Source organism: Solanum dulcamara, chromosome 3 (assembly GCF_947179165.1).
Source record: "Solanum dulcamara chromosome 3, daSolDulc1.2, whole genome shotgun sequence".
Lineage (NCBI taxonomy): Eukaryota > Viridiplantae > Streptophyta > Magnoliopsida > Solanales > Solanaceae > Solanum > Solanum dulcamara.
The window spans coordinates 76,929,234-76,945,232 of NC_077239.1; the positions used below are offsets into that span (position 1 = coordinate 76,929,234).

General features: G+C 32.2%; 3 protein-coding genes across 4 annotated transcripts; 1 reads left to right on the forward strand and 2 right to left on the reverse strand.

Annotated features, from left to right (window-relative positions):
* The first annotated feature begins 425 nt into the window (after window positions 1-425).
* LOC129883045 (F-box protein CPR1-like) lies at window positions 426-3,339 on the forward strand. Of its 2 annotated transcripts, XR_008765869.1 has the most exons (3): window positions 426-2,076; window positions 2,318-2,400; window positions 2,967-3,339. XR_008765869.1 is itself a non-coding variant. In XM_055957592.1 (2 exons), exon 1 carries the CDS (start codon window positions 1,074-1,076, stop codon window positions 1,803-1,805), a length of 732 nt encoding a protein of 243 aa, XP_055813567.1. In that variant the 5' UTR covers window positions 426-1,073; the 3' UTR covers window positions 1,806-2,076; window positions 2,967-3,339. The 2 variants fall into 2 exon arrangements, 1 of the variants encoding a protein (XP_055813567.1); XM_055957592.1 differs by lacking the exon at window positions 2,318-2,400.
* Window positions 3,340-3,893: 554 nt separating this feature from the next.
* LOC129883047 (probable histone H2AXb) lies at window positions 3,894-4,846 on the reverse strand. Its single transcript, XM_055957593.1, has 2 exons — window positions 4,549-4,846; window positions 3,894-4,236 (listed from the first exon to the last, which is right to left on the reverse strand). The coding sequence occupies exons 1-2, from the start codon at window positions 4,753-4,755 to the stop codon at window positions 4,015-4,017; spliced, it is 429 nt and encodes a 142-aa protein (XP_055813568.1). The 5' UTR covers window positions 4,756-4,846; the 3' UTR covers window positions 3,894-4,014.
* A 756-nt stretch (window positions 4,847-5,602) lies between these two features.
* Window positions 5,603-9,534, reverse strand: LOC129883048 (perakine reductase-like). The gene is made up of 7 exons (XM_055957594.1): window positions 9,385-9,534; window positions 7,650-7,820; window positions 7,296-7,499; window positions 7,029-7,201; window positions 6,720-6,816; window positions 6,212-6,365; window positions 5,603-6,015 (listed from the first exon to the last, which is right to left on the reverse strand). The coding sequence occupies exons 1-7, from the start codon at window positions 9,442-9,444 to the stop codon at window positions 5,837-5,839; spliced, it is 1,038 nt and encodes a 345-aa protein (XP_055813569.1). The 5' UTR covers window positions 9,445-9,534; the 3' UTR covers window positions 5,603-5,836.
* Between the last annotated feature and the right edge of the window lie 6,465 nt (window positions 9,535-15,999).

Below are 15,999 nucleotides of genomic sequence, written 5' to 3' on the forward strand. Positions count from 1 at the left end.
TAAAATACAAATAAATATTCATACACCACTAAATAAAGAACGGAAAAGGGTCAAGACTACGCTTCAACTATTTGAAATAGACTAAAGATATCCTTAAATTATATTCTGGCTCAAAAATTTTCTTCCCGTCTTACTATTAATTCACTTCTATTCCGTCTTACTACTGATTCACTTCTACCTCTCCAAATGAAATATGGCATCTCATATATATATTATTATGTTATATAGATCTCCACCTAAGCACACCCACTCCACCTATTAAAAGACCACACTTTCATTATTTTTTACACCTTTTTTCTTTGTTACTTTTCCGATGACTTTAACTTCGCCGGAGATTATCTTTTTCGACTCCGAATGAATTTTTCTTACTTTAGCTGCCGGAGTTATTGGGTTTAAGAACACAAACATGTCTTTTCCGTCACTGTTATTCCGGTAAAGAAAATCTTTGAATCTCCATAGTTTTGAAAATTCAGTGGAATTACTCCTTTTACATACCTCAGGATTGTCCGGTGAAGCTTCAGTTGTTATATTTTTCGACCATTCACAAAATTCAGTGCAAAACATGAGCTCTATTCCCTAAAAGTGCAACGCTTTTAAATACTTGAGGGACTATTATCGCTCTACATGATATTTAAAGGGCCACTTTAATCCAATGGTTAGACTTGAGGGACTAATTTGGCCTATTAGTTGTCGATAAAAAGAAAGGTAACGACTAACGAGTACTGTTCTCAGAATTACACTTCAAACTTGCTAATACCAAACTTTCAAGAACTAAAATTTCTCAAGAACCCAAAAATGGAATCTGAAAGAGATGATCCAAAAAGGAGCAAGATCCAATTTTTTCAAGAACCCAGTAAACGTTCACCATTTCCATCAACTTTAATGCAAGATTCAACCTTGTCAATTCCTACTCTTCCACCAGAACTCATCACTGAAATCTTGTCCAGGCTTCCTGTGAAATCCTCTTGCAATTCAGGTGTGTTTCAAAATACTGGCTTGGTGTAATATCTAGCCCTCAATTTATCAAGACCTATCTCAGTTTATCCTTTAATAACAAGGAATACACCCACCATATGCTTTTGTATATGCCTCATCCTGCGTTACCTCTTAAATCTTGTACTCTTAGGTCTTTGTTTTATCAGAATGTTACTGAGTCATTCGATTTGGATTGTCCCATGAAATACAATTATTTGTACGAGAAATTTCCTTGGCCTGACTGGATTTCAGGTTCCGTCAATGGGTTGATTTGTTTTGCTGCTGGGGAGAATGACTTGTTTATAGGGAACCCATCAATTAGAAAGTACAGGAAATTGCCTTATCCTAGATCTATTTTAATGAAGTCTGTTCGCTGGCCAAGATATAGTTTTGGATATGATGAATTTCATGACGATTATAAAGTAGTGGGTGTTTTTACTAATTGTTACATTTCTGATCAAGATGAGACACATATATGTCTAAAAGATGATTCTTGGAGAAGTGTTGATGATTGTCCGAGTGAGATACTATTAAATGGTTCTGGCATTTTTTTGACTGGGAAATTGCGTTGGGATACTGCTGCTCCTGGTCTAAATGTGTATAATGGCGGTAACGTCTATTCTTTTGATTTGGCTGACGAGAAATGGAGAAAGACAGTGGAGCAGCGTTCCTATCAAGGAGGAGGTTTCGTTTCGTGGTTGACAGTGTTGGCAAGTGATCTTTCTATCTTTTGCGATTATGAGGGAACTCATATAGATGTTTGGGTGATGGAGAAGTACGGGGTTAAAGAATCTTGGACAATAATGTTTTGCCATCAAATGTCCTGGTAATGAAGTGAAGATTGATAGTCTATCTCATCCGCTCTTTTTTATGTCAAAAAAGGGTGAAATTTTGGTTGTGCTTGGATGTATTAGCATGATATACAATCCGAAGGATGAATCGATAAGATATTCAGAGGTTATTAACTTTGATCGTGATTATGAGGCGGAAATATACGTTGAAAGCCTGGTTTCTCCTTTTTTTAACAGAAGAGTGTGAGGATGCAATGGAAAACAAAAAGCTGAAAACCTCAGATCAAGATAATCGAGTTACAAAAATCTTGTAAGAGTGCTGTTCTTTCCTCAAGTGCTATTAAATTCTGTTTGCTATTTCAATAGAACAATGTCATGCATATGTGGAGGACATCTTTAAATCATATAGCTAGGAGATTTTGTAGATATGAGAAACTACATGAAATTAAAGTAACTAGCCTTGCAAGGCTTTGGTTTCTATCGATTGACATTTCTTTTCTTGTTTCATATTTTTCACTGTAATGAAAACCTTGATACAATGTCTTTGCCAGGGTCATTGTTTGATCTGGAGCTTTCATTGCTAATCCCTTTCAAAGTGAAACTTAATAGGGAAAAGGAGGAATCATCGCTAAGAGTTAAGTCCTGATATACTATCTTCATATCTTGTTTTGGCTAATCAAGGCTTCACCATCTTTCACTTTAGCAGTAAATGACATTAGCAAGAATTGATTGAATAAGGAGAAAGCAACTGAGAGTACTGTACTGCCATTTTCTACCTCTAAATCAACTTGCTATGCCAACTTTGGCAACATAATATGTTGAATGTGGATCATATGAGTACCATACTACCTTTGACTTCGTATAAATCTTTCTTTTTCTTTTGGTATGTATGGTGGACTAAATATACCACTTGAAGTTTCACCCTTTTGGTATAGATAACTAATCTTTGGTATAGACATCAGATTAGTTATCTAGACGTTCTTTGACATTCAGATATAGTTGGTAGGAGAATGAAACTCATCTTTTTGCTTAACGAGGCAGCCCGTTTCAGAAGAAAGTGATTTTTGTTGTATGTTACATGTAGACTGTGCACAGGGATGGTACTGCACGCTCTGCTTGCTACATCTATGCTACTTTTATTTGTCATGTGACTTACCAGTGAAGTGCTTTATTAACTGCTATGTATTATTGAGATTTCAGGAAGTGAAAGCTGTTGGTAAACAACCAATCCATCCACCTGTCGACTGCTTGAAATCAAAATAGTGAAGCCTGGGGTTTTCCCCCTGCTCCCAACGTTCATTGAATGTACTGTTATTGCCATGTGCATAGAGGAAGACTTACCTATGTTACCTACTTTTGCTAATTGCCTATCCCATATTGTCATCGTTGTAGCTTGAACATGTCATGAAAAAGGTGGAACAAGCTCCTCATTCTGTTGTATTTCAGTTGAATATAGTATCTTGAGATTGTCGTGACAAAAGATTGAAAAGCGTCTCCTATGCTTTAATATTTTCTTTTTGTATGTAGTATCTTGAGATTGAATGGAAATACAAGTTTAATCTTCCCTCAGCTACTTATTAAATGATTTATTCCAATTGCAATTATATTTGTCAAAAGGAAAGGGAAAACAAAGAGGTCTCCAGTGATACATGGTGAAAGAAAGGAAACTACAGAAATGTTTATCCAGTAGTTTGTTTGTTTGTAACTTTCTTACTTGGTCACAGATGACCAAAACCATGTATGTAAGATAGTAATATTAGTTTCGTTTGATGCATATTCTTGTAGATTGAAGTCTTCTCCATATCAGTGTCCTTGAAAGGATGAAAGGAATACCAGAGACATCATTCAATTGGTGATCAAAGTTTTCTGCTTAAACAAACCTATTCAAGAAATACAGGTAAGATTGCAGAGTACAACAATGAATTGTGTTACGCTTCTTTAGCAGAAGAGGACACAGCACAATCTAATACCATTTGCCATGAAAATACTATTGCAACATGATCATTAACAGTCAACTAAAGACCACACAGCAAAAGATCAATTAATCTAAACAAAAGAGTTGGTATCCATAAAGAAGAAAATCAATGAATTGCAATAAGAAAGAACCTTAACATTTATAACCAAAACTGCAGGTGGCCATAGAACTTTTTTCATTTCATACCATTGAATAACAGAATACAAAAGGGTATTTTTATATTACATAACTTTTGTCCTAATCCTTCCCCAAAACACAAACCCCCATTTACATCTAAAACTCCTGAGATGCAGATCCAATGTCACCCTTTCCTGAGCCAGCCTTCTTAGGCAACAGATTCTGATGAATGTTGGGCAGAACACCTCCATTAGCAATGGTAACATGACCCAACAGCTTGCTCAGCTCCTCATCATTCCTCACAGCCAACTGAATGTGCCTAGGCACAATTCGATTCTTCTTGTTGTCCCTTGCAGCATTCCCAGCCAACTCCAACACCTATATCGACACAAATATTACAAACTTAGAATTCCATTGACATTAACGATATTTGAAAAACATTTCAAAAACATGTGCAACAATTCGTGTAGAACCACTTAATTTTATATAGAAACATTGAATAAACTGAAACAATTTCATTAATTCAGCTCTTTTGGGAGAAATGAACAGTTTAAATATGAAATCTATCAATTAATTGTTCAAATTTCACTAATAAACTAGGATAAACACGATTTCCCTAACATGCAGAAAGATTTGAACATCATCGACAGAAATTAGCAAAACAAATCGGCAAAAAAACTCAAAAAATACCTCAGCAGCGAGATACTCAAGGACAGCAGAGAGATACACAGGAGCACCAGCACCGACACGTTCCGCGTACTTTCCTGCCTTAAGGAAACGGGCGATCCTTCCGACGGGAAACTGAAGACCAGCTTTTGAAGATCGGGAAACCGATTTCGATGCCTTCGGTTTGCCTCTTCCGGCGCCGCCTTTGCCTGCTCCAGCACCTGAACTCATTTTCTTTTCTCTTGCCTAAAACCCTAACCCTAGATTCGAAGCTGCACAGACAGAGAAAAGAAAAGTGGATGCAAAATGTGACACGGGGAAATGGAGGAGGTGGAGTTGGATATATATAGTAACGTATGGTGTATCCTGATTGGTTGAAATAAAGGTACAAGGATCGCCAGCGTGGCAGGCGGTACTTTTAATTTTTGGAATACGCTCCAATAATTCCCTCCGTCTCTACTCGTTTAAATGTTCACAAAACTTCAAATAGTTGCTTTCCTTTCGTCTCATTTTGACTTAGGCAAGTAAATTAAAATTTGAATCCTGTGGTCTTAATGAACGCAAGTAAAATATATCAAAATGTCTTGTAATCTTATAATTATAAATATCTCATGTAAAAAATTAAAATTAAAAAATTATCAAAAAAATAATAAAAATATAAAACAAAAAAAACAAAATGAAATGAAAGAAAAATCTTTTTTCTCTGTTTTTCAAGAAATTTTAGCTAGTACAGTCAAATATCTCTATAGTAATAATATTTGTCTAAAAGTTTCATGACCGCTATAGTGGGTGTTTATATATATATATATATACTAGCATTTGACGTTTAGATCTCATTTAAGTGTTATGAACAAAAGTATGCTAAATTAGAAGAGTATGCATGCAAAAAAGGCAAACATCAATAGCCTTTATTTGTGAAATTATGATTATAATTGATTGACATTATTTAAATATCTCTTTTTCTTTTAGATATTCGTACTTAAAATTTACTAGGTACATGATATTAACGAAAAACGAAGAAAGTTATTAACAACGAAAATAATAAAGATAACGAATGTAAAAAAACGAAAGTAAGAAATAAGATAATGGTAGAATAATATTTAATAATACTAGTGGGAAACAACAACAAAACTATTGATTAAATGATACAAAGGAGAAGTTCCATGACATTATAGCATTAATTTGCTTGTGGAAGCTTAACTTAGGAAAATCCATATCCTGGCAAAGGATGGCTTGAAAACCAAGTTAAATTGACAAGGGGTACACAATCAAAGGATGATCAGCTCAGTAATTGAAACACAGAATTGGTGATTTAGTTCTTTAATGGTGTATTAGCGAAGCGATAATCGTACTTGGATACAACTTCATGGTCTCTTTCTCCACAGACTTCACTAATAGGAATTGAGTCAGTAATTTCCTTCAAATCGTCCGGTGTAAGTTTCACTCCGAAAGATTGGACATTGTCATTGAGGTTCTTGATCTTTGTTGTCCCTGCAATACAGCAGCAGAGTATTCCAATTCATATAAAAGGTTAAAGAAGACACCACTAGATTATTCGCCACATGGATGGAAGGGGAGGACAACTAGTCTTGAATACGCGTACTCTTAGAACACATGAAAGTATTGCAGTAGAAAATGTAACTTGATATGTATAAGCATTTGTAATGAAGAAGGCATCGTAACGTACCAGGTATTGGAATTACATCGTCTCCCTGATGCATAAGCCATGATAAAGCTAGTTGAGGAGGTGTGCAACCATGCTTTGCCGCTAAGTTAGCAAATCGTGAGTATAGAACTTTGTTCTTCTCCAAATTCTGTTCATTAAACCTTGGGTGCGTGCCCTGAAGTAAAAAAGAGATTGAACTAACAAACCTAACTCCACGTCTTTTCATTCATCTCTATCGAACTCCCCAACACGTAATCAATTTTTTTATCAAGGTCTCGTTTTCAAGCACCATGAATGATGAATACTTTATAACTAGATGGTAGTAACCATGATATATGACATGTACTAACTACCTCACTGATACCCTATGTTACTTGGACACTTCAAAAATGTCTCTGTGCATGTCTAAAGGTAGTGCATTTTTCGAGGATCCGACACGGGTGCAGCTGCATTTTTGGAGAGTCCAAGCAACATAGCTGATACCAGTACTGACTATGATCTTCAAATGCTTTTTCTAGCAATTACTTACCATCATACTTCCCGTAGGCAAGCTTTCTGTGACTGCCTTCCCACCAAAGAACCCGTGGCCAAGGGGGCTATATGCAACAATCCCAATGCCCAGTTCCCTGTATAAAGAAGGCAAGGAAAATATTAAGAAAGATTAAGGAGTTCTGTTCTGTTACCTATCGAATCTTAAATCATTAACGAAATCAAAACTACAGAGGAAAAATAGAGAAATTAAGAAGAAAAAAGTTATGGTTTCATATTATGCAAAAATGTTAATCATAGATGTGTCTTAATATTAGAGAGGAAGAGAAGTTATTAATTTCGAACAAACCTACAAAGCGGAATTACATCCTCTTCAATCTCACGGGTCCAAAGAGAATACTCCAATTGTACAGCAGTGATGGGATGAACAGCATGTGCCCTCTTAATTGTGTCCACACTGGCTTCCGATAAGCCAATGTACCTAATCTTTCCCTCCTCGACTAATTTCTTGAGTTCCGCCATCTTCAATCATTAAATTGATTCAAGAAAATCAAGTTTCACTTAAACCACATACATCACAATAGGTAAGAACAATGAATAAAGATCGGATACTTACAGTTTCCTCTATAGGCACAGTTGTGTCTATTCTGTGAGGATAATATAGATCGATGTAGTCTACATCAAGCCGCTTCAGACTTTCTATGCAGCATTTCCGTACATATTCTGGAGAGCCTTTCACATGAAATTGGAAGTCCTCAGAAATTATCAACCCAAATTTGGTTGCCAGTTGGACTTGCTCACGAGGAAGCTGCTTCAGTGCCTGGTTATTGCAAATGATCGTTAACAAAGAGAAAATGGGATAAGTTTAAAGAATGAAAAACATGTCTCAGCAACACTTTGAGTAATTTTATTGATCAAAAATCTTCAAACAGAACATTTTATCCTTCTTTTCTTCATCAATGGAACATACCTTTCCAACCATTATCTCATTGTCGCCTTCATGCCCATATAAATCGGATGTGTCAAAGAAGGTGATACCTTTATTGAATGCTTGCTTTAAGATTGAGCAACCGGCTTCATGTGACAGAGGAGTATTTAATATTCCAGAAAGTCCTAAACAACCAAAGCCTAGTTTCGAGACCTGGCAACAAGAAAAGATTGATCTAATTATTTAAAGCTTCTGTTATAGCATAGAAGTAATCTGTTGTCTTTTCTTTTAGCAAAAATTCTATCACCGCTCGCAACAATTTCAGAATTATCTGGATTGAATAACCTTTTTCTTCCAATAGTCAAAATGCATTAATCTCTCAGTTCAATGAATTACTGGAATGATAAGATACTCAAGGAGAATGAAAAGTGGGATAATTGCATGTACCAAGAGTAACTATAAGCTTTGTGACTCAGTTTTGTTAAATGCAAAAAGCTAAAAAGAAAAGCCAAGTTTCTGGATAGGTATAAACACAAGCAACATTACACAAGAACAACATAGCAAGTGTTATTCCACAAGTGGGGTCTGGGAAGCCTGGTGTGTATGCAGTTGTACCTCTACCTTGAGAAGATAGAGAGGCTGTTTCCGATAGAATATCCGCTCAAGTAAAACATATCAAAAATCAAGTATGTAGTGCCTGTCCTAAAGCTCTACCTGCAGTCCCTCTGGTGAAGCCAAAAAGTCTAATAAGGAGATTAAAGAACATCATACTATTTTTTATTTTTTTTGACATATATAAAGGGGATTCACTCATTCACACAAGTTATAGATGTATAATTTCTTTTACTTATTGCACACAATTTTCAGTCAAAGAGAATTCAATTGAATCCCCTTCACCATACATAGATCTGCCACTGGCTGCACTTAGCCAGGGCTTAACCTCACCTCAAGTTAGCTTTTGATAAACAGTATTATGACTGAACCATGAAACACTCAAGCGAGTCGTGATTCGTCATATTTAAAGCAAAAAAATAATAGGCAAGGATCAGCAACATTGGACACTGATTCAGTAAAACCATCACATCTCATCCAAAGGCCAACACTAATCTCAGCAAGTCCAACCGTTGATAACTCCGAGTTCATCGTATGAGAGGCCGAGATTCAGGCCAACACAGCCATCCAAAACAACAACATACCCAATATAGTCCCACAAGTGTGGTTTACAGAAAAATATGGTGTATTGTGGGGCACAAAGATATAAAAGTAAAGATAAATTCATATTGATGTCCCTTTTCAAAAAAAAATTAAAAAAATTGGGGGTAGGGGAAATAAGGCAATCAACTGAGCTACTAAGACTTATACTTTCATTGATATTGATGTCCATTCGAAGTTTAGCTACAATCTTGGTAGCATAATCCTTTCTCTCTTTTTTCAAATAAAAATTGTCAAACTCTAATACCATTTACAATCAAAAACAAATAGTTAACATTAAAATTTCTCTTTACTTTTCTTTTTTTAGAAAAAAAGTGGTTAATACAAAAGTTTCAAGATAATATGTATACAACGAAGCTGTTTAGATGATAACCCAGAAAGCTAAAATGGATTCTGAACCAAACAAACAAAAAGATCCACCAGAAATTAAATATTATTTTTTACAGTTCCAGTGGTGTGGTCTGTAATTGTGAATAATTTACCAGAATGCAAAACTTAAAAAGTTAAAAAAAGAAAAAAGAAAAAAAAACTGAAATTGAAATCATAGCTAAAAAAATTGTATTACCTCAAGCCCTTGTGTACCCAATTTTACTTTTGGAATTTGGATTTGGGAGTTTTGCTCCATTTTCAAACACCAAATGCTTGATGAGAAGAAGCTACACGGGGGATGGACATATTAACTACTATAGCAGTGGCTTTTATGATAACTGAAATATAAAAAAAATAAATACACCACTAAAGTAAAGAGATTCTAACATAGACATTGGAGGCCGTGCAAATATATATTGCTCATTTTATTTCAGTTTACGTAAATTAAATTTTGAGAGTTTATTAAATTTTCTTTTATGATTTGTAAATATTTTTTGTTAAATTATTGTGATTTACATTACTTTTTACGTAATTTTAGATAATATATGTTACTCATTTTGTCTTAATATATTTGGCATTGATAAAATTTCGAAAGTCAATCAAATTTTATATGTCTTTTAAATATTTTAAGTTATTAATTATTATAATTTATAATATTTTTATGTTGTTTTTAAAATAAAATATTTTAGTTTCTCTATGTCAATTTATATGACACTAATAAATTTTAAATATATAATATACTAAAATCAGATAAATAAATTAATAAGTAGGAAGCTAACACAACGCGTAGCACTGAAAATAATTTTATATTTTATTATTTATTAGAAATGGAGCTTTATGGTTATACACATGAGAATAGATGAACTATAATTGTGGTCATGGTGGGCTGTTAAGCCTTTAGAATGGGACACGTTTTTATAAATGCTTCATTTGTATGACAAAATTGTCCTTGAATTTCAATGTTATACCAACAAACACATGTGTAGACCAACTATCTCACGCGCTTTCTCTCAAATTCAGTCAAAGGAGCACGTCTAGTTGAAATACTCTCATTATTATTTAGAATGGGAAGATCTGCTTCTTTCACACTTCTATATAGTACTAACTAATACTAGACACAGGTGGGCCCATGCCCAATATCTATTGTTTTTCTCAATTTATATAATATAGACAGAATTTAAAGAGTTTATTGTTAAAAAGCAAGTGGATGTTCATTTAAGTAGGATTCACTTGGCAATTGGTAGACATTGAATGAATCCACTTGACAATTTGTAGACAACTTGTAGGCAAGTTGTACTTATTTTTTTTTGCTATAAAAGTCATTCGATACAATACAAAATAGATACAAAATAATATTCAATCTCCCCTCACTCAATTTCTCATACTCTCTTTTTCTTAATTTGCTAGGTTAGTTTATTTTATAACATTCATTAAGTTTTAACATGATTTTTAGATAATTTAAGTTTTTAATCATTCTGATTTATACTACTTTTTATGTATTACTCTCCTTATTCTAATTTATGAGGCACTGAATAAATTTTTGAGAATCAACCTAATTTTTTTATATGTTTTTAAATTTTTATTTTTTTTAATTATTGTAATCTATATTACTTTTACGTCATTTTAAACTATACTCATCTATTCCTATTTATGTGGCACTGATTTCGAAATCAATCAAACTTTTTATATATCTTTTAAATATTCTTAATTGTTAATTATTGTGATTTATAGTATTATTTATGCAAATAATAATATATATATATATTACTTTCTTTGTCCCAATGCATGTAGCACAGACATAATTTCAAAAGTCAATCAAATGTTGTTAATTATTGAGAATTACAATACTTTTTACATAGTTTTCAGATTAAATAATATATGTTACTTCTTTTGTCTTATTTTATGTAACATCGATAGATTAATTTCAAGAATCAATCGAATTTTTTAAATGTTTTAAAAATATTTTAAGTTATCAGTTATCACAATTTACAATATTTTTACGCAATTTTTAACTATATAAAAAAACTGAAAAGTAAAACAAATAAATTAAAACGAAAGAACTATCAAAAAACTACATAAATACCCACAAGCTGCTTAAGTAAGCATGTTGACGTGCTGCCTGCTTGAGCACTCATATACTCCCTCTTAAAGTATAGTAAAATATACATATTATACCATTATTGCTTTAGAAAGTCAAGATAATATTTAATAATTATTTTTAATTATATTCTTATATTAAGAAATAACCATTTTCTCAATAGTGCTAAACATCTGCTCCTTCTGGTTCAAAGATAAATAAATTTCTAGTTTTTTAATGAATTTTTAAAATTACTTGCGTGCAATTGCGTGCAAAGTCGACAAATAAAAATGTACACATAATACTAGTTAGTTTTTTTTTTTTCAAAATTATTCTTCTCTTTGATAATTTTTTCACCTATTTCTAGCTTTACTCCTTTCGTTTTTTTTAAAATGCAACTTTAATTTGGGCACACCTCTTAATAAAATTATTTATTTCTAAAAAAAACTAAGACAACACTTATTTTAAAGTGGAAAGAATATTTACTCGTTAATTATTTTATTGTTCATTGCTTTCACTTGTTACTTTAATCACATTTAACAAGTAATTTAATATTAATAATTTTTATTATTATAATCTGCATGACCTGCAAATCACATAAATAAATTCAATTATTAGTCTGAATCACAGATTTAAACTAAACAGTTGTCGTAACTCGTAACTTATATTAATGGTATAAAAAATTTATTACTATATGTTCTCATCGAAAGTTGTTTTCTTATTTCTATATGTTCTCATCGAAAAGTTGTTTTCTTACGTTTCTTAATGGGTAGTATTAAAGAGAGAGGGAAAAAAAGACTTCTATAGATATACCCGATTATCGATGCACTGAGACTTTAATTTTTGAGTTACGTGTTCTTTTTTTCTTTTTTTTTTTAAAATCGAAGATAACTCGCAGTCGCTAAAATTTTTATAAATCCTCCACCTGTATAATAGTATGTAAATTATATAAGAGATATAAATCGTATTAGACAAGCCATATGCAATATGCTAGTCTCAGAAGGGAATCGATTCCGAATCATCTGAGTGAATGACCACCCTTCAAATCAACTGAGCTATCTTGAAGGACCATGTTCATTTTATTATTTTGTGTGTCCACGTGAATTTTGAAAATATAAAAGGAGGATTTTTAGCAATGTATAAGGGTCAAACAATAAAATTGGTATACATTTTTATAACATTAAGAACATGCTATATTATTAAATATAAAATGAAAACTTAAGAATTAGAGAATATCCATTTGTAAAAATGTTTGTTTCATTGTGAAAAAGGAATTTTGTTTAGATATTTGACCTGCAAAAAAGGTCAAAATTTTCAAGTTATTTTAGGCAAAAATAATAAAGAAATGAATTTTAAGTCTAATGTTAAGATATTAAAAGTTAGCTTAAGAATTAAAAATTATCTAGAGCAGCTTTTTTTTCTCATCTAGAGCAGTGTGAATTGGCTTATTTTAAGTGCTTTTATAAGCCGAAATAATTTTAAGCATTTATGGAGTGTTTGACTAATTTGAAAAGTGCTTATAAACACTTAATTTGAAGCTATAATTAGGGGTGGCAAAATCAAACTCAACCCGTCCAACTCAATCCAATTCGTTTACGTTTGAGTTGGTTATTGACCCGCTCATTTATTAGTTCAATCCATTTCAACCCAACTCATTTCAACCCATAAAAAATTGGGTTGATATATAACCTGAATTGACTCATGAGCAATCTTGTTAAAATATTTTTTAAAAACTTTTTTTTCAATTTGATATATAGCCATAATAAGGGGGAAAAATAATTTTATTAGGTACTAAAATAATTTAAAAGAACAAATAAAATAATTAAGCTTAGTAAAAATTGGGTTGGGTTGGGTCTTGACCCGTTATATAACTCATTACCTAAACCATTTTGATCCAAACTAATTTGGATTGGATTGGGTCTTGACTCAATTGTTGTCTTAACCCATTATGACCCGTTCAAACTTGACACAATCCACCCAATTGCCACCCATAGTATAATGGTAAAAAAAAGTCATAGATTAGAATTTTTCATATAAAGAGACTGATCATCCCATAAGAGTCTGATGTGAGATATTGATACTCAATTTTGTCTCTCATTTTTTCTAATTTATCTCCTTGAGCTTCAAAATAACCAATAAGTCGAATACTTTACATTTTACTATTATTTTTCATTATCACTATATGACTATTTATTATCTATTATTGTTACTATTACTCTAAAACAATTTAGTTATTATTATTATTATTATCATTTTCACTATTCTTCAAAATTAATAATGTATTATCAACAATACTATTATTACTTTACTACCATCTTTCTTAAAATCAATTGTCGTTACTTTATTTCATGTTTCGTACTTGTTAAATTACTCATACATACTTTAACTCTTTTCATAATTTTTGGTTGTTATTATATAATATATATTACACTAATTATTAAATTAGAAGCTCAAAAGCATTAATTTAAGAAAAGGGAGAAGACTAATTAATTCGGCCAAATCAGCCTACCAGATGAGCCCAAAATAACTTGGTCCAATTTTTGCCTAACTACTTCAATTTGTCTTGGAGAAAATATTAGGGTTCAAAACTCTTTATTCAACAATTGCACTTTACTCTTTTCCTCTCTTAGACAAATTTTTAGTTTGTTTTCATTCTAAGTTAAAATGATATCACCATTTTCAACAAAGTCTTCTCTCTCTCCTTCAAATTCAAATTTCTTTATGAAAAATGAAAAACAACTTTTGTGTTTTGTTGACAAAAATTAGTGCAAATATGAAACAAAAGAACTAGTTCTTTCTATTTGCTTTTATCCTATTCAACAAAGTCTTTCCTCTCTCTTCTTCAGATTCAAGTTCCTTTATAAAGAGTCAAAAAACATTATATTTTGTTGACATAAATTAAAAGAACGATTTTGTTGATCTCTCCTCCATCACATTTTGGGACTGACCTTAAAGATGCATTTCAAATTTCAAACAGTTCTTTTGTTCTTTAATTCTACCCAAAGGCTCGGCTATAAATACTTTCATATATCTACAAAAAAAAAAGGGTTTTGGCTGGCTAAGAAAATCACCCAAAAGTTTTCACACTCACGAGAAGCACTACACTCTTACATTTGAATATTGCCTATAAAAATCTTTCGAATCTTCTCTTTGTTGCGCCTGACTTTATTTGAAGAACGAGGGTAGACTCAAGGTCAATAACTTTTCAGTTTACTTGTAACACCCACAAGTTCTACTCTAAGAGTCCGAACCATTTGTCGTAAGTATACAAGCTTGGACCGGGTGATGTCCTACTTGATCATGTGTGTTAAGGTCCTTTACCAAGTGTATGAAGTATATCGGATGTGGTCTAGGGTCATAAGAGACCCCTAACACTAAGTTGAGTTTATAACTTTTCAATCAGTTAAATTTTAGTATGAGTTCATATAAGGATCAATTTCAAATAATCATATCTCTCAAAATATTAAGAATTATGTGGCCCATGACCTATCAAATTAAAGTTCATGTCCTCTTTCCAACGCCACCAAGTTTACCTCATTTCGAGTTTGGAGTGGAAAGTTATGATGTTTTACTTAATCATGTCCAGACAGGACAATTAGGCGAGCTCACTAGCCAATTTGGCGACTCGCCGAATAATTCGGCGAGATCCCGACTTAGCTCGTTGAATTGACATGAAAACCTCCACAAACTTTATTTTAGGTGATCTAAAGTACTTTTTTGGCGACTCGCCGAATAGTTCGGCGAGGAGACCTCTAGCTAACACCAAAACAATTACCATCATCTTTAAAGAGTAATTATGAGCGGCATTCCTTTTTTAATAATCGAAAAATCATCAAGAGACGGATAGCACACAATTAGAAAATTAATGACTAATGGGCCATCTCTCTATGGATATGATATTTATAAAGTCGAATTTTTTTATAACAATATCATTTGTCTCGATATCTTTTGAATCCGATTGCGAAATATTATTATATAGAGCATATCTATAAGTATAACGTATCATGAAAGATTAGTTCAACAGAAAACATGATTTTTATAGTGAAATATTATTATAGAAAGTTTTAATTGTATATCTCAATTCATGTTAAAAATTCATGACTATTCTAGATTATCAAGCATATACAAGAATAATCAAAGCTATTTTGAATCTTGTTTTCCTATTTGTATGATCCAGGTATATAAAAAGAAGATTGGCTCAAAAATTACAAGTTGGTTCAACCCTAATATTAAAACCTAGATCAAGATTATCTATAACACTATTTTTCTTTACTGGGAATGATTGACTAGCTAGAAAATTGATTGATATATTGAATCGATGGACATGACATGTTTCTTAAATTAATAAGAAAAAGAAAAAAAGATTTGCCCCAAAACTTTTTACATAATCTAATTCAAAATTAAATTGAACATGATTTATACACGAAAATCAATTTCATATCACACAAATTACAAATCCTATATATACACAAATGGTTTGTTGATAAAAAGACAAGAAAACAACTTACAAGTCAAACGATATACTTGAGGCTCATAACATTGAATGCTATCTCAAGAACGTGACATTGGTAAGAATAATTTTATTCATAGAAGTTTCGAAGTCAAGACAATCAAGATTGGTATCATGTCAGCAAAGCCATCTAACTCCAAAAATAACAAATCAGACACTAGACTCGCTTCCTATTCATTTGTGGGTCTGGACCCTATTTTTTTTTTCAATTTCGAGAATCAACC